Source organism: Alligator mississippiensis, chromosome 1 (genome assembly GCF_030867095.1).
Source record: "Alligator mississippiensis isolate rAllMis1 chromosome 1, rAllMis1, whole genome shotgun sequence".
In the NCBI taxonomy this organism is placed as follows: Eukaryota; Metazoa; Chordata; order Crocodylia; family Alligatoridae; genus Alligator; species Alligator mississippiensis.
Genome location: NC_081824.1, coordinates 14,165,155 through 14,190,150, shown reverse-complemented (window position 1 = coordinate 14,190,150; position 24,996 = coordinate 14,165,155). Strand labels below are relative to the sequence as shown.

At 40.5% G+C, this 24,996-nt stretch overlaps 1 protein-coding gene across 5 annotated transcripts in view; it reads right to left on the bottom strand.

Moving 5' to 3' along the window:
• CD2AP (CD2 associated protein) overlaps positions 1 to 24,996 on the bottom strand; it is a 123,268-nt gene that overhangs the window by 14,431 nt on the left and 83,841 nt on the right. For 4 of the 5 annotated variants that reach the window (XM_059729022.1, XM_059729019.1, XM_019480569.2 and 1 more), the window contains 6 exons: positions 22,062 to 22,156; positions 16,907 to 17,011; positions 9,246 to 9,282; positions 8,617 to 8,679; positions 4,969 to 5,128; positions 4,024 to 4,166 (listed from right to left, as the gene is read on the bottom strand). In XM_059729022.1, the coding sequence (XP_059585005.1) occupies positions 4,024 to 4,166; positions 4,969 to 5,128; positions 8,617 to 8,679; positions 9,246 to 9,282; positions 16,907 to 17,011; positions 22,062 to 22,156 (603 nt within the window). The remainder of the gene's footprint in view (positions 1 to 4,023; positions 4,167 to 4,968; positions 5,129 to 8,616; positions 8,680 to 9,245; positions 9,283 to 16,906; positions 17,012 to 22,061; positions 22,157 to 24,996) is intronic. The other variant, XM_059729010.1, reaches the window with a different exon arrangement.

Genomic DNA, 24,996 nt, shown 5'->3' with positions numbered 1-24,996 from the left:
AGTCCGAGCTGACTGCATTCACCAGCCACCCTGGATAACTGCTCTGAGCGCTTAAGGACTCCTCAAACCTCTAGATTACTTACCTGGCGTTCCCCACTTAGGGAAGGACTCCAGGGAATCTTGAGGCACCTCTCCACAAGCGGGGAAATCACTGCTCCCCACTTAGAGACTCATCCATGATTGCCAGGAGAGGGTCTCCTGAAGCAGGGGAAGCCCACTATGGTTCTGGCAAGGAGGCACAGGACCATGGTGCCCCATGCACCGGTTTCGACCTGGAAGGGCGTGGGCAGTGGGGTGCCGCAGGGCTCGGTCCTTGGACCGATACTCTTTAATGTCTTCATCAGCGACTTGGACGAGGGAGTGAAGTGTACTCTGTCCAAGTTTGCAGATGACACAAAGCTATGGGGAGAAGTGGACATGCCGGAGGGCAGGGAACAGCTGCAAGCAGACCTGGACAGGTTAGACAAGTGGGCAGAAAACAACAGGATGCAGTTCAACAAGAAGAAATGCAAAGTGCTGCACCTAGGGAGGAAAAATGTCCAGCACACCTACAGCCTAGGGAATGACCTGCTGGGTGGCACGGAAGTGGAAAGGGATCTTGGAGTCCTAGTGGACTCCAAGTTGAACATGAGCCGGCAGTGTGACGAAGCCATCAGAAAAGCCAATGGCACTTTATCGTGCATCAGCAGATGCATGACGAATAGGTCCAAGGAGGTGATACTTCCCCTCTATCAGGTGCTGGTCAGACCGCAGTTGGAGTACTGCGTGCAATTCTGGGCACCGCACTTCAAGAGGGATGTGGATAACCTGGAGAGGGTCCAGAGAAGGGCAACTCGTATGGTCAAGGGCTTGCAGACCAAGTCCTACGAGGAGAGACTAGAGAACCTGGACCTTTTCAGCCTCCGCAAGAGAAGGTTGAGAGGCGACCTTGTGGCTGCCTATAAGTTCATCACGGGGGCACAGAAGGGAATTGGTGAAGTTTTATTCACCAAGGCGTCCCCGGGGGTTACAAGAAATAATGGCCACAAGCTAGCAGAGAGCAGGTTTAGACTGGACATTAGGAAGAACTTCTTCACAGTTCGAGTGGCCAAGGTCTGGAACAGGCTTCCAAGGGAGGTGGTGCTCTCCCCTACCCTGGGGGTCTTCAAGAGGAGGTTGGATAGGCATCTAGCTGGGGTCATCTATACCAGCACTCTTTCCTGCCTATGCAGGGGGTTGGACTCGATCTATTGAAGTCCCTTCCGACCCTAACATCTGTGAATCTATGCCTCCCTGTGGGGACCTGCACACCCAGTTCCACCCTTGAATCTCTTAGGACTATCTGGATAAGCAGGGAAAGTGGGGTTGGAGATCCCAGAGGCAGATCTGAGTGAGCAAAGGAAGCCCCACTCCTAGGATCTCCTGGGACCAGTTTGGGTAAGTGAGGCCTACACTGCTTGCCCAAACCCACCTCCAGAGATTGCACTGCCCCTTGTCAACTGGCGGGAAAAGGGGCGATATGTAGTGTGACTTCTGAGCAAAACACCTCTTGCGATGTGACTATCTAGCAGAAGGGACCACTAGAACAAGATCCCAAATGGAAAGCTCAAGAGACATAAGGTGTACATACCACCAGAGGCTAACAGTCTGCCATCTTCTCCCTAAGCTAATCACTTATCTTCTGGACAGTATCTCAGCCTGCCAGATCTTATCCTTGCCACAATCAATATCATACGTGCAGGAAGATGACAAACTGCACCCTCCAGGAAACAGAAAATAAATTCAGTATCTTAGGAATGTGGGGGTCACTACGACCAATACCTCCTCAGTCTGAACAAGGAGCTGAAAAACCTGCTAATATGAGTAATGAACTGAAGTTAAACATGAATGAGTCAGGAGAGTCCAAGGGCAACTATGTATCACCACCTTCTCGAAGCTCAGAGGAACCACATGGGTCATAAAAGATTAACAAAAAAAGGCATATCCTGACATTATCAACCTCTCCCACAAATCTTTCTTCTGACGCAGCAGCTGCTGTCTGCCAATCACTATCCAGTGCCCTGCCCTGTGCCCTCGTTAAAACAATGTCGGTGAAACTGGACTAAAACTACACACCAGAATGAATGATCAAAGGAACAAAATTAAAAAGACAGACACACAATCATGTGTATGAGAACACTTTTCACAGAACAGCCGCACACTTTCTGGCCTCACTATGTTAGTGGTTAAGGGAAATTTATAGAACACCTTCAAAAAGGCAAGGAACAAAAATTCATACGCTGAATAAGGCCTGAACACTGATACTGACACTTCATGGCATATTACAATCTACCTGAAGTTTATCATCTGATGACTCTACAGGCAGAAAAAAAAAATGAAAGCACTTTATCACTGGTAGGGGGAAGTTCCTACTTTTCACAAAAGACAGGCAATACCTGCATTGAGCCCTGCTGGACTCTAAGATACAAATCCTGATATTATGTTCTCAGGCTCTTCTGTACAGAACAAGCTTTGCCAATAAGAATGCTTAATACATTAAATGATGTAGCTGTAAGGGTCCAGGAAATACGCCAGAGGCAAGGATTTCAGTGGGTGATCTCTTTTATTGGATCAACTGCATTCCTCTTCAGGTCAGAGGCAGAAGCAGACATAGTGAAAGATTAAAAACAGTTTGCAGGCCTGTGAAACTGCAGAAGAGGAGTTCCCAGGGGTAGCAGACAGGCAAATTACAGAAGAAATGATAGCATGATTAGGGGAAGTCTAGGACCTTTCAAGACAGAGTTATTACTTGCAGTGCGATGAAAGATTTTCTGGAGTCAGGTAGATTATATGCCACTAAATCAGTATCAGTGTTAAATCCTTGGGTTTTAGCCCAGCCAGCTTATGAATTTTTGCTCCCAGGCTCATCTTTGGAAGGTGTTTTGTAAAATCCCTTTGAACATGCAAGATAGCAGGGTCAGAAAGCGAGCGGCTGTTCTGTGATAAAGTGTTCTCCTACATGTGACTGTGCGCCTCTGCATCAGGAAAACAAAGATCACAGGAACAAAATCATAGTTTTAGTATTGTTTCAGGCAGTTTCCATGAGAGCATCTGGTGCAACAAATTAAATCTACACAAGCCTCTCTCAAAGTGTGATAAGAGTTTTGAATTCTGATGGGTTCCTTGTGTGGGAGGGGACGAAAGGGTGTTGAAAAGTCATGTTTCAGATGCAGTGGCCCAGGGTGTTATGCATTAGTTTTACATCCAGGGGCCAGTATTAAAAAGCAATGTAAAATCGCACATAAAATAAAAATGTAACATTCTCAAAATAAATGAGAAATGTATACCTGCCCAAAAGAAAAAGGGGCTATCACTCAATTTGGTACAACTGGCAACCTCTGAATACAATGCACAAACAGGGTGAGATCAGGTATGTTATTGAAGAAATATTAGTACAGCAACTGCATGGGAAGTTTGCATGGTGTCTGCCCAAAATGTGCTTTGTTTTAGCCAGTGGTAAAACTTTTCACTAAAGAGGGGGCGAACTGAAAGTAAGTCAGGTTAAGATAAAGGTGTACTTAACAAGATACAGCTCTTTTTCATGACTATAAAATATTCAAATTCACAATGCAACTATGTCCCCAAATTTTAAATTGCTAAAAAGCATCAAGCTACAAAAGGTGTCAACTAGATCCTGGAATACCAGTAGTGAATACTAAGGATATTAAGTAAAAAACATGTAAATATCATTTTAATTAACCTATATAAGAAGTTACTTTAGATGCAAAGCAGCAGGAAGTGAGCAGATGATAAGCAAGTAAGGAAAAAAATTATCTTGTTTAAATTACTTCAGTGTTGTTAGCTTGGTGATGAAAAGTTTTTTTTGACTGAAAAAGCTAGACGTTATAAGCATACTATTTGTACGAGAGAGAAATTACATGTGTAATATGTATTCTCTTAATAATTTATACTGATGCTTAGAGGGTTATCCCAATCTAAAAAGAAGAGGATGAGTTGGAAATACTCTCTAGTAGTGTGTTCATTTTTTTTTTTTTTTAATCTTACCTGGTTCTTTAGAGCTCTTTATTGCAACTGAATCTACCTCTACTGATTTTGGTCTAAGCGGCAATTGTTCAGAATCTAACTTTGGCTTCAGTACTGGCTCAATGTCAGACTTCGGTCGAAGGGAAACCACATCCCCATTAGGTCTGTAATGACAAAATGAGGTCCAGTCTAAACACAACATAACGTAATTAAAACGTGTTGAGGATTACAAGCAAAAAGGGACAATTTTCAGTAGAATACTCTAGTTTTTGAAAACCCAGTTTCAACATTTTTTTCAGATTGGTTTTTAGACTTGGATACATATGAAAAGGTATGAACAAGTTGCCACAAGGCAACGTAGGGTGTGATTTTACAGCATGTTAGCTATTCTGCGATAACTATCCAAGGGCACAATCTTACCCTATGGTGACTATCAAATGTCTTGTACCACTTCCATTGAGCAATAACCTACGACATTTGCTGTGAGAGTAAGACCCTCATAGGCACAGTTATCACAGACCAAATGACATGCTGTAAAGTTCATGCCCTAGTTTGCCCTGTGGCAACTAGTTTGTTTGCCCATATCTTTGTATCAAGAGAACTACTTGTATCTTAATATGTTTACTTCTCTTTGATACTCTGGGCCAAAGCACTCTGTATAAACTAACTGAAACCCTTTGCCCAAGGGGGAAAAAAAAAGGGTATATCACAAAACAACGCTACAATGCAACAAGAGAAAAGAGCACTGAATAGCACCTTTAAATTATTTCTGCGCTTGAAAGTTATTCGGAGGTAAGTTTTAAAGCTCCCACCCCTCAAAACCTTTTGGTAAAAATGTTCATAATAGACTTTTGACTATATTTATCTTTCTAATTTCACCCTTTCTAACAATAGAGAAAGAAGATAAAGAAAGTCAATTAAATCTATTCACTATATGTGCTTAAAAATAAAGGAAAATATACTGACTTGGACACAAGAGGTGGCAACACTGGTTTATCTGGTCGTTTCGGATGTAAAATCCCTGCTCTCAGTAAGTTATTAGATTTGCCTGGAGGAATAGGTTTCTTGGGTGGTACTTGGGGAGCTACTGGCTTAGAAGGCTTCTGTTCCACAGCTGCTTTGTCATCTGTCAAAATAAGGCATCAGGATAATGTTTAACAGACATTTAGAGTAACCTCTAATTTCGACTAGCATTTCATCACAAATGGCTGCTTGCGAGCAGCGGGAGACATTCAGAAGACTTTACACTGCATCTCTGAGGCACTCATGTTTCTAATCTACACATGCAAAATTATATACCTGAACATAAACATTAAAGAAATGTCTTCATCAACATTTTTGGTAATAGTGGGTCAACAGCAACTAACATGAATCAACAGTAAGAAACTCTGTACAAAATCAATTACTGCATTGCAGATGACAGCAGATGCAGGGACATGTGGAGAGGAAAATATCCTTTTTACCTCTAGCATCTATCCTATCCAATTATTCCTCATTTCTGCCCTTATGCCTATCTGTATTTTTTCATGTCGTCAGCAAAGTACAGTAGAAGTAATCTGTGGAGGATGGCTTCTGTTTGAATTTAGGCTTAAGTTTTTTGGAATAAGGACCCTAAATTCACACACACGCACATGAAATGGCACTAGTTGGATACAAACACGTGTGAAAAACTTAAAAGGACAACTAAACTTCCACTGTCCACGTGTTTTAGGTCTGCGTACACCAAACGGGCATATGAAGTGGTGACACCATGCCAGGGACAACCCCTCTGGCATACAGCAACAGCAGACAGTGCCCTCCAAGCTCTGCCTCATTTCCAGGCATGACACACGCTATTCTGCAGCATGCTGAAGAGCATGGCAAAGCGGCATACACATAATTTAAGTGATTTACTGAAGCCCTTAGGCAGACAGAATTAAAACTGGGTTCTGAATACCCTAACAGACATGCTTCGCAGAACAATAAAATGGGGGGTTTTTTGGTTTGTATGTAACTAGTCACAGAATCAAACCCTACATAGCATATTTCAGGAGAGGTGTTCCAGGAATTGGGGCATTTGCCTTGGGCACAGGAAACAATGGTTCAATTCAGAGATTTCCTGCATCAGCCTGGACAATTCACTTTGACTCCCTGACCTCAGTTCTCTGTCTGGAGAAAGCAGATAACAATGCCACATCTGCAACAGCATTATGAAGATAAACAAAGACCGTGAAGAACCTGGGTAAAGTCTCCGAAGCGGGAATTCACTACAAATCCTGCTTAATTTAATTTCCAAAGACTTGTGATACTACAGTGGAAAGATGCAGTTTACTAGCATCTTGTCTCCATCACTGCTTTTTTCATACTGAGTGGTAATATTGATATAATAGGACACTAAACAGTTTAGCCACATGGTGGTGCTAAACAATAATAATTTCTTGTGTTATAATTGTTATTCAAGGGCTACTAAAAACAAAGCGTTCAAAGTAGTTGGGTGATAATTCTCAATTAACATGATAATCTGATTTTTTTTTACAATCAAATTTGATATGTATTTTCTCATCAAATAGCTTTAATATTTCAAATTGATTTTCTTTATTACAGGTCACCTCAACACAGGATTCAGACAATGTTGTAGGACACGGCAGTCTATGCTCTAACGGTCATTTTGGCATTCTTAAATTTAAAATGAAAAAAAAATAAAGGCTGGCTAAAAATAACTGCTACGTAATGGAAAGGAATACTGATGACATTTACGAAGGGCAAAAAATTACCATAGATAAACAATGTACTGAGTGCCATTTCACTGAAGTAGGCAAGGTTCTTTGGGTAGATGCGATATCTGTTATTAGACTTTTATTAAATAGTTGGAAAAAAGTTCTTTACAAGCTTTCGGACACAAACAAACACCCTTTGTCAGGCAATGGGACAGGTAATGGGGACTCACTTCCTCATTTCACTGAAGTGGTGGTGCTTTTAGTCTCTGTTAATCTATTCCCGTTCAGTTAGGTTGTCTCGTGTGTTCTTTTGATAATACAGTTTACAGTTCAATACCTGTATTAGCCCAATAATAGAGTTTATTTCATGACAATTTAATATTCCACAGTAAGTACTTACATTTTTTTCAGCAGCAAAAGACTATTTCTACTGAAATAAACAGACTTTTAAAAGCCAAAAGGTGACCATTATGATGATTTAGATAACACCTGGCTAAATATAGGCAAAGAATTTCACCTATTTTATTCTTTATTAATCAAAGGTATGGCACTCTGCTTTACTTTTAAAATGCAGGATTTAAGTTCCCCAAAATTTTAAAGATGTTCAGTTTAATTTGTTTCCTGGAATATTCCTCTGTCACTATTGGACAATAAATGTTAAAATTAATATTATAGCTATTAATAGATTCAACCTAAAATTATATCACATATTGATTCAGATTTACTTTAAACAAGCAATGAATCAAATTCAGCCCTAGCCTCTCCTTTTGCTTCAATTTAGGCAGACTCTCATCCTCCAGGAAGAAAAATAATTTGTTCTGTAATAGCACTTTTGTAAGACTTTCATTTAGGCAGGCTTTTAGGAAGTGGGTTAAGTTCCGGGTATTCTTTGGGGTACTGTTTTAATGTTTTATTATTTTACCTGTTTTTACTGTAAGCCACTCTGAGCCTATTTTGGGGAGAACAGCATAAAAAAAAAAATCAAATAAATGAATACAATAATAGCCAGAAGCAAGATGGCTAACTTTAACGCACGTGGAATACTCAAGAATATATCTGTTAAACTATATCATAAAAACAATGCAAGACAGAAAGAAAACAAAGCATGTTTCCTTCTACACATGCATTTCAAAACCATGTCCGGACTACATTCAAAAGCCATGTTTTATTATTTGCGCAAAAAGATTACTATTATAAAGATGGTCAGGCTGTTATGCTATTAGCATTTCTTCTTTCAAGCTACTTTCGGGAAGTAGATTTAAAGGAACCTGAGACATTGCCATTTCTATCTGTCATGGTAAGCAACCTAACTATGAGCCATTCTTTCCTTATTTATGTGTGCAAAACTAAGCCTTTCAAAAGTGTATTATATTTGGTCTGGACTATTAAATATTGTTTGAAATGTCAAGTTAATAAGTGAGCACAATTTTCAGTAGTTAAATGCAAATGAAATATGGTCAGAGTTTAAAAGGGAGAGGGGACTGAAAAGATAAGACATTCATTAACAGTAAAACGTTATTTCTAGAAGTCTAGAATTCATAATAGCCCCTCTACAAATTAATAACGCTAGAACATTGTCGTAAGAGTACTATGTCTATAGTTACAGAAGAAATGGTACGAATCCATTCACATTTTTGATTGAAACATTCTATGTAAGATCAGCTGAAATTTTCATGAAGTTTATTTAAATATATGAATACTACAGTTCATAATTACAAATTCATACTTATTATAAAATTGCATTGAACCAAGTGGATAATGCAGCTATAAAAAGTTGTAACAGATACTCATATTTCCAAGCCTAAAAAATGTCTTAGAAGTAACTAAGGTTCAGAGAAAACACAGGGGAAAACTAAATATTATATCATTCATTGAAACAACTTCAGTTTAATTTTGCAAAGAAGAAAACTGGTCTTACCTTTTTCTTCAGACCTATGAGAAATGAATTTCTTCTCTCCAGTTGGAAGGTCAGGCTTTGGAGCTGAATAAAAAAAAAGAAAAAAAAGAAACAAGAGCCATTTTTATAAACAGGTATAATTATCTTAGTCATTCTCTAAAAATATACAATTATCTGTATTTATATGATCTTTTCCATCCAAGAAACTCAGTGAAGTTTATAGGCATTTATTTAAAATCAGAAAAATGTAGGTAAGTATTACAATATTTCTAAGTTAGGACAGGAATGAGGTTTAGTCAGCTGTGAGCTGAACAAGAGGAACAGTAGGATATGGAATGTGTTATTAGTTACTGTTCATTTAAAGTGGTTGTATTAATCATAAATGCAAAGCGATATTTTAGTTTGGAAAGTAGTTTCAAAACCTCATCCCAATAAAACCTTTTGTAATCAGCACAGCATTCTGAATGCACCGTATCCATCACCCATGTTTATGTAGGTACAGTAAAATTAGAATACACTCCTTTTAAAAAAAGTGTGCAAACACATTATTTCTCAGTTATCCATGTCTGAGAGAAACTTCTACAATAGCCCATCATACTGGGTCTTATGCTTTAAGTTTGTACTTTTATAATGACACAGCTTTTATATACCTGGGCCTTTAACAGGAGGTGGTGGTTTCTTTGGCTTCTGCAAAAAAAAAAAAAAAAAAAAAAAAAAAGATGAAAAATAGTAGCATCTTTTACAAAACGAGAGACTGCTATCTGCTCATTGGCTTACATACAGGCAAACAGTACATAACTCATAGGGCGCCTATATACATGCAGCGAGGCTGCTCTCTGACCCACTGTATTTACAGTGCATCAGAGTAGACAGGATTCATCGAGTTTGCTGGAGCGTGGTAATTACCATGCTCCAGCACACTCCAGTGTCTCGTGCATTAGCAGCCCCGTGCTGAAGAGCTTCAGCTGCCATTTTTTCAGCGTAGGGATGCTGATACACAAGACATTCGAGGCACTTTAATTAGACCAGCTCTTGGAGCCTCTCTATAATTAAAATGCCCACCCTCTCTCTCCTTCCAGAGCACATGTATAAACGCCCATACATTGCACTTTTCACCTCAAAAGTGGCTGACAAAGGAGGTCAGCACACATAATTCTAATCTGCAGAAGAAAAAAATGAGGAAGAGAAGCCCCAAAGCTATTTTCTTATCGTACTCATTTAATATTGACAATAAGTATAAAACACCATTTTAACACCATCTATACTATAACCAGGTAAGATGAGAAAGGACTATTAGATCAAATATTACCAGAAACTTTTTTTTTTTGGTAAAATTAAAAGAAATAGTTTCTTTCTATAATTTCAGCTTTAAAGTCATGAATGACTATGGGGTTTTTTTTAAACAAACCTCAAAGCGCGAGAACCCAAAAATTAACTAAAACTGAACCGTTGTGTTTGCTTATATTCAAGGAAAGAGAAAAGAACAAATTAAATCAGGAAGCCTAAATACTTTGAATTCAGAGGTTTAAAATATTTTAAGTAAACTGAAGTATAGCCTCTTGCATAATTTCTCAACCACCATGGCTACAACATTATCTGAAAGAAACAAATTTGATAGGGGAGATGGTGTTGTAGATAACTGATCAGTTTCAGAATTCAACGTCGACTTACAGAATCTGGCTGGTTTCTTTCTAACTACTCCACAAAGAAAAATGGGTTAAAGTTACCACTGATGCCCCTGATCATTAAAGCTGCACAACAGAAAATGGACTTCTGAACCAAGCCACATTAAAGACCACAGCATGTGTATACAGCAGTCTGTAGGAGGACTGAAACAAATCTGATTCAAAACCCTACTTATGGATTCAGAATGATTCCACCTTCTACATATGAAGGGTGGGATCTAGGCCATCAATTAGCAATCTTGATGCTACAATACAACATTCCATTTTTTCACACTGGTTTCAGTATTTTTCAAACTGGATCTAAAAATACAATTATAAGGAATTAATACTGAAAGGTGTTTCTTTGTTAAAGATTTTCTAATAGTCTCTATGGGCACTGACAGACGTGGAAAAAACCAAAAAAAAAAACCCCTTTGAAACTCCCCAATGCTGTACCAGAAAAGGAAGCATGTTAGTTCAACCCAGCTCCCCAGGTCAGACTAACACAATGCCTCTTCTGGGCATATGCTATGCTGTGCTGAGTGCGGGGTCGTGCCAAGCTGAATATTTTTCCCCCACGTCTTTTAGCAGTCTATTAGATCAGGAATCAGGATGAGTTACAAATATTTACATCACCTGTAAACAAGCCAATGAGGTTCAGTAGCAGAGGTAAAAGCTGTCTGACTACAAGTATTTTTTACATACATTAGATAGCATATTGAAACTCAATCAGTCAATAATAGGATTGCAGGAAAAGTACATCATTCTAATTAAATTTGGTAATATTACTAAAGTCTGGTATTTGAAAATGTTGCTAAAAACAAACACTAAGAGAGTTGTGACCAATTATTTTGATTATAGCTTATATATCACAAAGCTATGGGGAGAAGTGGACACGCCGGAGGGCAGGGAACAGCTGCAGGCAGACCTGGATAGGCTGGAGAAGTGGGCAGAAAACAACAGGATGCAGTTCAGCAAGGAGAAATGCAAAGTGCTGCACCTAGGGAGGAAAAATGTCCAGCACACCTACAGCCTAGGGAATGACCTGCTGGGTGGCACAGAGGTGGAAAGGGATCTTGGAGTCCTAGTGGACTCCAAGTTGAACATGAGCCGGCAGTGTGACGAAGCCATCAGAAAAGCCAATGGCACTTTATCGTGCATCAGCAGATGCATGACAAATAGGTCCAGGGAGGTGATACTTCCCCTCTATAGGGCGTTGGTCAGACCGCAGTTGGAGTACTGCGTGCAATTCTGGGCGCCACACTTCAAGAAGGATGCGGATAACCTGGAGAGGGTACAGCGAAGGGCAACTCGTATGGTCAAGGGCCTGCAGACCAGGCCCTACGAGGAGAGACTAGAGAAACTGGACCTTTTCAGCCTCCGCAAGAGAAGGTTGAGAGGCGACCTTGTGGCTGCCTATAAGTTCATCACGGGGGCACAGAAGGGAATTGGTGAGGATTTATTCACCAAGGCGCCCCCGGGGGTTACAAGAAACAATGGCCACAAGCTAGCAGGGAGCAGATTTAGACTGGACATTAGGAAGAACTTCTTCACAGTTCGAGTGGCCAAGGTCTGGAACGGGCTCCCAAGGGAGGTGGTGCTCTCCCCTACCCTGGGGGTCTTCAAGAGGAGGTTAGACGAGTATCTAGCTGGGGTCATTTAGACCCAGCACTCTTTCCTGCTTATGCAGGGGGTCGGACTTGATGATCTATTGAGGTCCCTTCCGACCCTAACATCTATGAATCTATGAATCTTGTGTTTACTTTTTGACAAGAAACCCGAGTGGTGATATTCTGGGATAAGGACCCTAGAATCACCTTCTAAGAATTAACATAAGCAGCTTCCATATTTTTTTTAAGTTGCTCTATGGCTTATGCAATATTTTGCTATCTACACTAATGTGCTTGTCAGAGCCAAAACACTACGTCAAGAATAGAAGTGTATAGGCATGAGAAGACCAGCAAGAAAAGTTAACAGTTACCAGATAATAACAATACGTAAAATTTAAAAAAAAACTTTCAAGTTACCATGCAATTGTACTGCTACGGCTCTATGCAATTAAGATGCAGTTTACCTGTTAATCATGTCATAAACAGTAACCCTGCCACAAGTTCAGGCAATTAGTGGCTCAACAAAATGGAAAATCAGCCACAAAACCTTTGCACATTTTATGGAATATGTTTATGGCTGGTTTCCATCATGCCTTAAATTGGACACATGGCAGGGCTTGGTTGACAGCTCTTCGTGTCCAGAGGCTGCACCCTGTTTTCAGCGTGTCGAGTGGAGAGAAACTTGTTAGCTGGGCTGGGGTGTTGGGTCCTGTGGAGTTGCAGGGCTGCCTGCAACCCGACACGGAATATGATGGCCTTCATCTTTCTTCAAAAGGTAAGAGTCTGTTCTCTTCCAGGTTGGCTGATTTCCTATGCAGAGCTTTCAACTAGGTTTGTCAGGGAATGGGGATGCACACAGTGAGAACCTATGATCAACAAACCACGAGCCATATGCTGGAATAGCCCAAGTAAGTACTAAGAAGCCCAATGGGCATCAGGACAGGGGGTACCAAGGGCACCCATCAGGGGGCTCAAATGTCTCTACACTAATGCTAGGAACACGGGGAACAAGCAGGAGGAACTCACACTCCTGCTTGCAAACAAGAAGTTTGATTTAGTTGGGTTAAATGAAACCTGGTGGGACCCTACCCATGATGGAGCAGTAAGCATTGAGGGCTATATGCTGTACAGATGAGATGGAGTAGAGAGAAAAGGGGGAGATGTGGCTCTCTACGTGAAGGAGCAACATCTTCCATAATCAAGATGGGATCAGAGGAGAGGCAAATTGAGGTATTGTGGGTCAGAATGCAAAGCCACATTTTTTGCTTCTGTATTCCTGAACACGGATCAGGACAAAATCTCCCAACTGGATCAGAGACAGGCACAAAAGGGACACCAGCCCACCAACTGGTAGCATCACCTTGATGAAGAGACACTTGGACGGACTGGATGTGTTTAAGCCAGCATGCCCGGATGCTCTTTATTTCAAGGGTGCTGAAGGAATTGGCCAGTGTCATAGCAGAGCCACTGGCACGGCTGTTTGAGCACTCTTGGTGCTCAGGTCAGGTCCCAGAGGACTGGAAAAGGGCCAATGTGGTCCCTATTTTCAAGGAGGGGAGGAAGGAGAATCTGGCTAACTACAGACCTGTTAGTCACACCTCTATCTGTGGGAAAACCTTTGAAAAAGTAAGGATCACATTTGTGGGTGTGCAGTGGGAAAAATAATGCTGAAGGGCAACCAGCACAGATTCATAGTAGGTAGATCCTGCATGACTAACCTTGTTTCTTTTTATGACCAGGTCACAAAATGCTTAGACGCAGGAGTTAAGGTAGATGTCATTTACTTGGATTTTAAGAAGGCCTTTGATACGGAATCTCATCCTATTCTCATAAATAAGCTGAGCAGCTGTGACATAGATGATTACATGGTCAGGTGGGTGGCAAATTGGCTTAGGGGTCGCACCCAGAGAGTGGTGGTGGACAGGTTGGTATCAGCCTGGAAAGATATGGGCAGTGGAGTCCCACAAGGCTCAATCCTTGGACCTGCACTGTTCAAGGACTTGGTTGAGGGCGTGGAGAGCACTCTGTCCAAATGGACAGATGGAGAGCACATCTGTCCATCATTTGCAGATGATACCAAATTAGGGTAAGGTTAACACACTTGGGGGTAGAGAATGAATCCAGTTGGATCTGGACAGGTTGGAAAAGTAGTCAGAACAGAATAGGATGCAGTTCAACAAAGACAAGTACAAAGTGCTGCACTTAGGGAGAAGAAATCACCAACACACTTACAGTCTGGGGGAGGACCTTTGAAGCACAGAAGCAGAAAGGGATCTCAGAGTCACAGTAGACTCCAAAATGAACACGAGTCATCAATGTGACGAAATGATCAGTAAAGCTAAACGCACTTTATCATGCATTAGCAGGTGCATAACAAACAGGTCCAGGGAAGTGATACTTCCCCTATACGCGGCATTGGTTAGGCCACAGTTGGAGTGCTGCATCCAGTTTTGGATGCCGTACATCAAGAGGGTTGTGGACAACCTCAAGAGGGTTCAGAGGAGGGGTACTCATATGGTTAGAGGCCTGCAAGCAAAGCCCTAAGAGGAGAGACTGAGGGCCCTGGATCTCTTCAGCCTTCGCAAGAGAAGGCTGAGAGGTGATCTTGCAGCCACCTACAAATTCATCGGGGGGACAGCATGGAATAGGAGATGCCCTGTTTACCAGGGCACCCCCTGGAGTAACTAGGAACAACGGCCATAAACTGACTGACAGCAGATTTAGATTACATATGAGGGAGCACTTCTTTATGGTAAGGGTTGCCAGAATCTGGAATGGGCTTCCAAGGGAGGTGGTGCTCTCCCCTACCTTGGGGGTCTTTAAGAGGAGGCTGGACACTCACCTGACTGGGATCGCTTGACCCCAACAGTCTTTCCTGCCCAAGGAAAGGTGTTGGACACAATGATTTACTGAGGTCCCTTCCAACCCAAACATCTAGGAATCTATGAAAGGTTCCCCAATCTGAGGCTCCCCAGCCCAGCTGAACACAGTTCTCTGACATCCCCAGCCCATGAGGACCCAGAATCAGGGAACCTTCTCTCAGATCCCAGTATCTCAGAATGCCAGTATAGTAAAAAGGGTGCACAGCTGGCCTTCACATGCAGGTTTCTAACATTCCAGTGCATAGGTCTGGAATGGACTCTGGTGTGGTCCCAGGGCTAAGACCAATAATCAGCTCATTTCCAGTCCCAAGCCTAGATTGCAATGGCATCTCAAACTCCAGTGTAGTCCTGGGGCTGGGAACAACAAAAAAAAAAATCAGCTGCCTGCCCATGCATGATTCAGGACTATACCAGTTCTGCGATCACCTGGCTTTCAACTTACTGATGCAGAGGGAGTCTAGGATCATGATCTCTGATCTTAAAATCACGTGTTCTGCCATGTGCAATTGCTGGGTTCAGTACCTGTTGCACTATTGAATGAATGTGTGCCTCCACTTTTGTTCAACCAAAGTTCTTTTGGATTTGCATGAGTGTGTTACAGAAAAAAGAAAAAAAAGAGACCTGAGATGTCAGTGCCCATTTTGCTTTTCAAGAACAAAGGAGTCAGTTAAATGCATCACCTAAGTATATGCCTAATTTCATCCTATTTACTCCTGTTTGCCGGAGACTGGAAATAAGTAAGATTCTGCCCCCAAAGCCTACAACAGAAAAGCAGAGCTGGCATCACCATACTGGCTTCATATTTCTGTAAGCACAGCAAAAGTCCACCCAAGCCTAACGACTCATCTGCATGAGAAACACCTACCTATTTATTTTGACATTGAATAACTCCAGGTTTATACTCGTATGTGAAATATGTCTACATAATTCCATACCTGCTTCCAGTGCTCAAGTAATGAAGTGTGGGGTTGTGTACACACATTCAGATAACCTGGGAGAATTCTCCCAGGCGTGTTTTGCTGGTAGAAAAACATACCCAGAGATGCCTGGACAGACACTAGAATGCTAAGCCTCTGAAAGGCAGAGAGGTTGCAGTGCTGCTGCTGTGCAACCAGGGGACCCATGCACACACATCTCAGTGTGTTTGGCAGGTTCTCTTAGTCTGTCTGAGACAGATGACAACAGTGTACAGGGCAGCCTAAACGGCTGACCCAGACTGCTTCGAGTCAGCTTGCATTTTCCTGTCTCATAATGCAGGGATTGTGAAGGGATGTGCTCTGCTCCCTGCTTGGCTGGAGCAGCAAAGTCCAGGGAACAACACCCTGTCTCCTGGAGTGGGTGTGGGGGAGGGGGGTGGTGGTGAAGGAGAATAGAGTAAAGCACCCTGGGATGCTGAAAAATTGCATTGTGGCTTCTTTCAGAAGAAAATGTACACAGGCATTCACTCTCCCAGGAGAAACTCTCTTAGGAGTGATTTAGGTTATTTTTTTCCTAGAGCAGCCCTTTTTGCTTTGGGAGAAAAATCCTGAATGTCCACATACTCATGGTTTCTATTGGGAGAGCAGCAACTCTCCCACAAGAAAGTGAATGTCTGTACATGGCCTGGGAAAACAACAATTGAACATGATGTAACTACTGCATTGTCTCATATATGGTGCTAACTCCACAACTTGATCATCCGATCCCTGCAGACTTCGTGCCTCTGGCAGGGGGGCTGGACTCAATCTCACGGGGTCCCTTCCAGCCCCCTAATGCCTATGAAACTAGGAAAATGGGACTAGAAATAACAGTACAGGAAAGCTTCTTCCTTTTAAAGATCATAGTTGCCCATGTTAAACAGATCAAGTAAATCTGAGCACCACATTTCAGTTGGAAGACTGGAGATCTAGAAGTGTTCACGGACTACATATTTTACACTGAAGTTTTTTACATAATACTGCCCTCCTTAATTAAAAGTAAAGGGGAAGCTTGGATGCTTAATTGAAGATATGGCAAAAATGGCACCACAGTATTTACATTATGAAGTGATGAACTATATCAGGCATATTTCTTCTGTATCTATATGTCTGGCAAATGACTACATGATAAGAGTTTTGGGATAAGGAAGGGAAAGAGGTGAAAAATGAGGATAATACAAAAAATCCCCCAAACTTACAGGAAAGTCCTTATCAGACTCTTGTATTTGAACAGCAAAGTTGTCTGGGAAGACTCCTTCTTTACCGTTAAGTTCTCCTCTCCACCATCCTGATTCTCCAGTATCCTAAAAACAAACAAGAGTATCATTTTTATTTGGACAGTGTTATTCAACAGCTACTAATTTTATGGAAAAAATTGAGCTACAGAAAAAATGCGTGCATAAGTATTTATTATACCAGTATGAAATCCAAATTGTTGTTATCAACATTAACTAATGCTTTAGCTAAATCTCAAAGGAAGAATTATCTGTTTCAATAATTAAAATTTACTTGGGAAAACTGAGTGACAAAAGGTTTGACAGACTGGAAAAAAAAGGTATGGTTTAATATCCAAGTTCTTCTTTTTTTTTTTTTTTTAAACAGAGTTGCAGTCTAGTGTATGAGTATATACTTGGAAGGGAAGAGTGAACAGAAACAAAAAGGAAATTCATGTATAAAGCACAGACTCGACATATTATACAACTGCACTGAAAATTCCCATTCTCAGAATGGTTGACTATTCATTGCATTTAGTAGAGAAACATGGGTGTTTCTGTCTAGGTAGACAGAATGAAACACATGCATTTGTTCCATTAAGGTAAAAGTCACAAAAAACACATCTGACAGACTATGGCAGGGGTGGGTAAAATGTGGCCCAGGGACTGGATGCAGCCCACCAGGCCACTCTATCCAGCCCGCAGGGCCCCTAAAAAAATTAGAAAATTAATATTTACCTGCCCTGGGCTGCCTGTAAAATAATTGCCAGCCCCTGGACTATTGCTTCAATTTGTCAAACCTGATCTATAAGATACTGCTATGGCTTGCTGCACACAAACTGATTTATTCGGTTTTAGTGACCTTATTTAATATACCACACCAATAGTTAGAAGGGTCACCACTCTATACAAGTTAGATAAACTACTACTGAAATGTCTTTGTATTGACAGTAACACTTGGCTCATTCTAGCAATACAAGCTTAGGGCCTGGCAGGGAAATCAAATATAAGAGAATACAGAACACAAAATTCACAACCACACTGAACTAAAGGAAGCAGCAATACAAAAAACGAAATAAAATAAACACAGGTGACTACTCTTTAAGCATGCACAAGTTACGTATACAGAAATAACTCTATTTAGCTTTCTAATTGCATCAATCTTACACTGGGTATTTTGAAGTCTGGAGGTTAGCTATAATCTACACAAAGAGCTATTCTAAGCACCTAAATTAGTGACTTCTGTCAACTCATAAAACTTAACACAGTATTTTAAAATTGGAGTGAAAAAAGAGTAAGAAAGAAAAAACAAGACCGTGAAAACCATATGATAAAAAAGGATGAGAAGTTTGGAACTAAAAAAAGTAAGAGTTAAGATTTTAGATATTTAATCATACATTTTTCATTTAATCTAGTATGAATCTAAAACATTTTGTCAACCTAATTTGTATTTTTATCTTCCAACAGAGTTAAGAATTTTTTCATTTGGACATTATTTTCCACACTGTAAGGAGGTAGTCTTGGCACTAACCGATATGTTTCCTCTGGCAACACAGCAACCACCGTCAATGCAGCAATTTAAAAATTATATTAGGATATAAGCTGCTTCAGAAAGCTGGGAGAAACCTACTAATTTTTTTGCAGTTTCCAGTTTTAGGCATCCGAGAAAATATCTTCTGCCTCATATCCAAATGTCAGTTCACGTTTTCCCTGTTCATAGCCCTACTGAACGATTTTTCCAGGAAAAAAAATTACAGAATATGTACTACCTACAGCACAAAACGGTTACTTGATAGACTTGTGCATTTCATAACAAATGTTTTGATACTGCAGTCAGTTAAAGGCCAGAGAATATTTTATGTGCACATTTCATACGGTGCCCACACTTTTTCCAGGAGGAAAAAGGAATCAAAACTTGTGCCTCTAGACCAATATGGCTACAACCTGGATACCAATACTTTTCCAGGTATTTTAATATCTCTCTCTGTCTTTTTTAATCAAAGACCCCTGACATGTTACAGTTATCGCACAATTAATATATTAATCACACAAACTATAACATGTCACATGTTCAATTTATTGTGCCATAAAATAGAAAACTAGGCAGAAAGGAAAGATTTCCACATTTTATATAGAACATCTCTGTGGTTGGTTTATATGGTGCTTTAACTTGAACATGTGGCATGTTAAGCTTTGCTATGCAGCTGTGCCTGTAGGACTTGAAAAGGGGACAGGAGATGATGAGCTTTCCCCACACTAGCACAATTGCAGCTTAACTCTGCTGTCCCATGTGCAGAGCAGCATGGTGGGGCTTTTAAAAGGTGCTGGACCATGAGGAGTTGATGGGCTCCCATCACTGCGGCACCATGCAATACAGCCATGCACCAGGCTACGTGGCAGGGCTTCAAACTAGACAGTGCACATGGATCAGGATCCCAGGCACTCACAAGTTCAAACAGCACTGGAGGGGAGGAGGGGCGGCAGCACTGGGGACTAGTACTTGAATGTTAGGGTATGCAGGCAGTCCGGAATCAGGGACATTGCACACCAATCACACAATTGGGATCCAGTGAATTTTATCCCAGATCCCCAAAATTGTGCATCCTGCTATGCATGTCTGACATGGCAAGGTATGTCCTTTTTTGGGATCCATGATAAAATTCATTAGATCTCAACTGCATAACTGACTTACTATCTACCCCTGGCAGATATTAACTGACACTGGCAAGATGTACAAATCTATTTCACTTTTTCCCCTTCCCCTCCCTTAACTTCCTTTGTGTAGTTCATGCTATCTTGAGGAGTTTATTCTTTTGTTTTCTTAATGCCAGGAACTGATAAAATGATGGTCTTTGTGACACAAAGGGCCCCAAGCCCACATCTGGAACTGAACAAGTACAATCATGTGTATCAATCTGATTAAAGAACCAAAATAAAAAGGAAGCCACTTTGTACACACACTAAATAGGATGGAGGAAGGGGCATAACAGTAACAAATAAGAGCACAATGAAGTGAGTACAATTTTTAAATCTTGTTATTCCTTAACTGAATCCCTTAAGCAACTCTCGAAGAAACTGAAGGTCTGACATACAAAACAAAAGGCATCCATCTTTACAAATCTGACACACAAGCACTGAGATATGGGGCAATCACAGTAAATTTTCAACTGTACTGGTTTTCTTCAATAGAGGTGACGTATTTTATCTACTGCAAACAAAATTTCATCTACTCTGGTAATTAATTTCTTAAAATGTACAGCAATAGTGGTATGTGAGGTTCTAAATGGCTCAGAAATTAGGTGTATCCTGATTAAGTTGCTAACTTATAACCACTTGCTTCATTTGGAAAATAAACATGGGTAGACTGAAAAAAATAATAGAAAGGTTATTTAAGTGCAACTTTTATCAATATTAAAATGTCACAAGATTTGCCAAAGCATTTTAAGGAAGAGCAAAAACTGGACTGAGTTATAGTCATTGTGACAGGGGTTTTAGGAAATCTAGACTCAGGAAGCAGTGCAGGGAAAATGGCTGGACTAGGACTCAGAAGACTGGGTAGAGGGCGTCTATTCCTGGGTCCGCTCCAGATCAGCTGTTATTTATCCAAGGCCAGACAGCACCAATCTCACCTTTTTTCCATCTTATCTGCTTGAACAGCACATTCTTTGGGGAAAGGACCTCTTAAAAGATATCAGTTAAGTGTCTGCTACAATTTATTTCTAAGTTGTATTCATAATGAAATAAAATCATAGTGATAGCTATATTGATTTTTTCATTAAAGACCTGTCAGTATCTCTTGAGCCAGGAACAGACATTTCATTTGCCCATCCCTAAACTAAACGTGCCTGTGTTTGTCCGAGAACAGAAATGTTCCAGGATTAGTGTGCACACAGTGACTTTCTAGTCAGGGTCTAGTGAGCAGCTGAACACACTGCTGCTTTTATGCCATTGATTCAATGATGCAATCCTGGGATACTTGTTCAGACACATTTTGCGATGTCCCGGAGTAAACCAACCCAATAAACCATACATAATCACCAGGACAATGGATATGGACATCCAAACTACTTTTTCGCAGGATAAAATGCATTATCCTGGGAAAAGTACAGTATCTGTCTGTAGCCTGGCATAAACTTTGAAAATCCTTTTAAAGAAAGGGTATTTCTCTGTCAATGTCAAATATTAATATGAAATCTGGATTATTATAAGAGTTAGTATGTTTACATTTTTCACTTAAGACAAAATCCTCCAATATCTCAGCTAGTAAAATGTGGCTAAAAAGAAGGAAATTATGTAAGTGAAGACAATTAAACACAAACGAATTAATTTCAGCCCTTGCTTAAGAGGGTTTGTCATCTTTGTTACAATAAAACATGCAAAACGGAACAGGGGTGTAACTGGTATACTTTAACCTTAGCAAGACGTTTTTCGTCTCACACAAATATCAAACAATTAGGCTAATAAATCTTATTCCTTGGGTAAGCAAAGCTTGTCCACCATAAGCCACTTATGTTAAAAAAAAAATCATATTCTCAGATCCCAAATGTTTTCTAATACACTTGGAGCTTAAGCGAAGATGAATGCCAAGAAAGGAAGTATAATACTTTTAAATCAAAATACTACATTCCAATAGTTAAGTGCAGAATTAAGCTATTTCATTTAAAAAAAAAAGCTCACTAGGACAAATGCCCCCACCCTCCCTGCTTTCTTAGCTTTTCTCTCCCTCAAAAAAGTTATGAGGGAAACACTTGCCAAAATGAAAATTGGACCCCCCCACACCAAAAAAAAGTAGTATTTTTCTGCTTTTATAACCTTTAGCAGGTTTCCCATGTTTTTCTTTTTTAAAGGAGAATCCATTTGTTGATCCATTTTTTTGAAGTTTGTTCACAACCCTTTCATAGATTCTTGCAGCCCACTTTTGGGTCGTGACCCATGGGATGAAAAACACTGCTTTAGCACACCATTGTAAGGACAACCAAGGATACCTCTCAGCATAGGCTCCGGTCTATTCAAATAAAACCAAACAGCAGCAGCATGTTAAACAAAACATATTAGTCAGAACAGATCTGGAAATTAAGAGACCTTCCTGTGCTAATATTAATTACTTCAACTACACAGATAAAAACTGTGAAAGCCTTACCTTACTTACTATTTGGATAATCTCTCCTTCTTTAAAAGTAAGCTCATCTTCATTTGAACCTTCATAGGCATATACTGTCCTGCAATATTCCTTGGCTGAAACAAAAATAGTACTATGATTACATTAGTGCAGCGTTCGAACCTGCTGCATGAAAAAGTTTATGTTAGCAGTTTGTCTAAAAAGACAGCTCAGAAAAGTGTCAAGTGCTATTACAATCATACTCTGCTCTAGTATAGCTACCAACTCTGGAATACTTTACAAGTGTTCAGCATGACATTCATGCTAGGGATGGGAAAGATTAAACGTTTAAATGATAAGTATATTTATATTGGTAATGCATTACCGATGAACATTTAACACGGAAAACAGACTGGCGGGGAAGGGTAGCGGTGTGGTGCTTCAGGAACAGGAAGGCAGCAGGACAGGCAGGCAGGAGAAGTGAGGAGGGTGAGGGAAGGGGAAGGGGGCAGGGGGGGACAACTAGTACCCATAGCTAGTTTGCTCCCTCCCTCCCAGTGCCCCAGTAGCTGCAGTGGGCTGGGAAAGTCCCTTGTCTGCTGCTGCCACCCGTGGCTTCCACGCGGGCTGTGCTGCCTAGCAGGGCTTGCCACCCTGGGGAGTAGCTCCCAGCAACATCCGTCTCTGGGTGGGTCACTGGGTCCCCACGCTACTACAGGCAGGCAGCTGTAGCCCTTCACCTACAGCAGAGCAGGGCAGGCACCAGTCCAGGGATCCACACCCTCTAACCAGTTATGAGTTAGTGGTTAACCATTTAACCTTCTCTAATTATATTGGTTAAGTGGATAATTTTTAAATTATATTTACATCCATAATTCATACCACTAATTTTATTTTTGTTTTTATATATATATATATATATATATATACACACACATATGTGCGTGTGTGCATGTGTATGTACACACGCACTTATACATTTTTATATATATAGAAATAAAGTGTGTGTGCATGCACACATTATATATGCATGCACACACACATTTATATAAATATATATACACACTAAAGCAGAAATAGGTGAAACAACTGTATTGATAGCAAGGGATGCAGCTATAAGTTGACACCATGTGACAGCTACATCTCCAGGATTCTGCAGCGATACAACTGTAGCACAAACATTCCAACTCCAGAATGAAGCAGGGATAAAATTAGTGTAATTTTAACTAATATTTATCGCTACAGAATCATTAAGATGTAATAGTTACAGCCTAACAGTACATACATGCTCCCAAGCAGGCATTCCCCATGCCTGGCCTTTTAAGATGGGTAAAATGTGTATTTGCCCACAGCCTAAATCTATCATACTGTTACAGTGGTTTTCAACTGGTATGCTAGAGAAACCAAAAGGAGCTATGAGATCCTTTCAGGGGTGGCGCAGCAGCTGCTGCTGCCACCAAGTAAAACTGCTACAGGGAAAAAGCTGTGGCTATAGCATTTTGGGGAAGAGCACACAGGATCAAACTGGGAAGGGCTGCAGCAGGACTGAGAGCTTCTGACTGCTTTAGGTTCATCAGATAATCCCAGTGCAGGTAAGGGTGCATGCTTTTGCCATAACCATTCCCTCCCTGTCTGACGCTACATCTGTCTGAAGCAGCAGTCACCCCAGTTGAGAACCACCGAGGTCAGCTGAGGCAGTGGTTCTCACCTGGGGGGTCACCAAATTCAAAGAAGTGTTGAAGGGGCCCCTGACTCTAAAAGGTTGAGATTTACTGTGCTATTGATTCATTTCTTCTGCTCCTATGGGTCACTTTTTTCCAGCCAAGCAGGCAAGTTCTGCATCTCCCTACTTTTGTTTTGTTTTGTTTTTTCCAGTCTCATGTCCCAGGGGGAAAAAGTTTAATTTAATAACTAGAAAGGAAACATCCTTTGTTTAATTAAATCATTTCTAATACAAAACATTTTTGATGAACTTTTTTCTTTATGTATTCAACATTTTAAGGTAGTTTTACTTAGTTAAAATTGTAACACACTAGATTTCTCCATGTAATTGAATTAGAATTTCAAATCTAAAAGCAAAATCACACAAATTATGGGTAAAAAAGGTCTAGTAAATAAGTGGCTTTCTCCATTTTTTAACAAACTGGAATGTGCAAAAATAAGAATTTAAGCTACAATTCTTTGCTTGTGTATGTAGTATATCTGTGATTAGCAAAACACACCAATCTAGTGTTATGGTTATAGGTAGTTGCAAATCAACATGTCTTCACAGTTGCTGATCAATGAGACACAACCTTTCTTTAGGAAAAAAGTATAAATGCAAATCAAGCTTAAAATTGATTGAAAGCAAGGTTTCATCATCTGATTTAACTTGTAATTAAAATCAATTATTTAAATCAGGGGTCAAAAACCTTTATGGAGTGGAATGCTAAAATTAGCACATCTTACTCAGAAGACAGGCCTCCACTTTGCATGAAGTTGCCGCTGCCCCTACTAGCGCCATGTTTTCAATTCAGCAGCAAAATTTCTGCCACCAATCACTGCAGCCAAAAATTAATTTGTAGGCTCGATCCAGCAGCCCACACACCATAGGATCGGGTCATGTTATCTCATTTCAATTATTCTGATTTTAGGATACGTTTGAGAGAGATATACTGTCTAATTCAATCAGAGCCATTTTAATACCAGAAAAATGAAATAAACTATAAGAAATTGAGCAAGAAGGTCTTTGCATTAATTCCTTCCACTCCAAAACACCTGAGGAAAGATTTGCATTCAAGTACTTGTGCTTTTGCCTAGATCTGCTACTGGCAGAGATGGCATCAGAGCATTAAATGGGTGTTGCAGGTTTCCTTGTAAAGCCTGTGTTCCTCACTTTACCTGCCTCTGGCTTCCCTCAAAAATCAAACTGTAAATCAGTGTCTACAGAGGTGAAACTCCAGAGAAAATAATCATTAGAAAAAAGAAATGCAAAAAG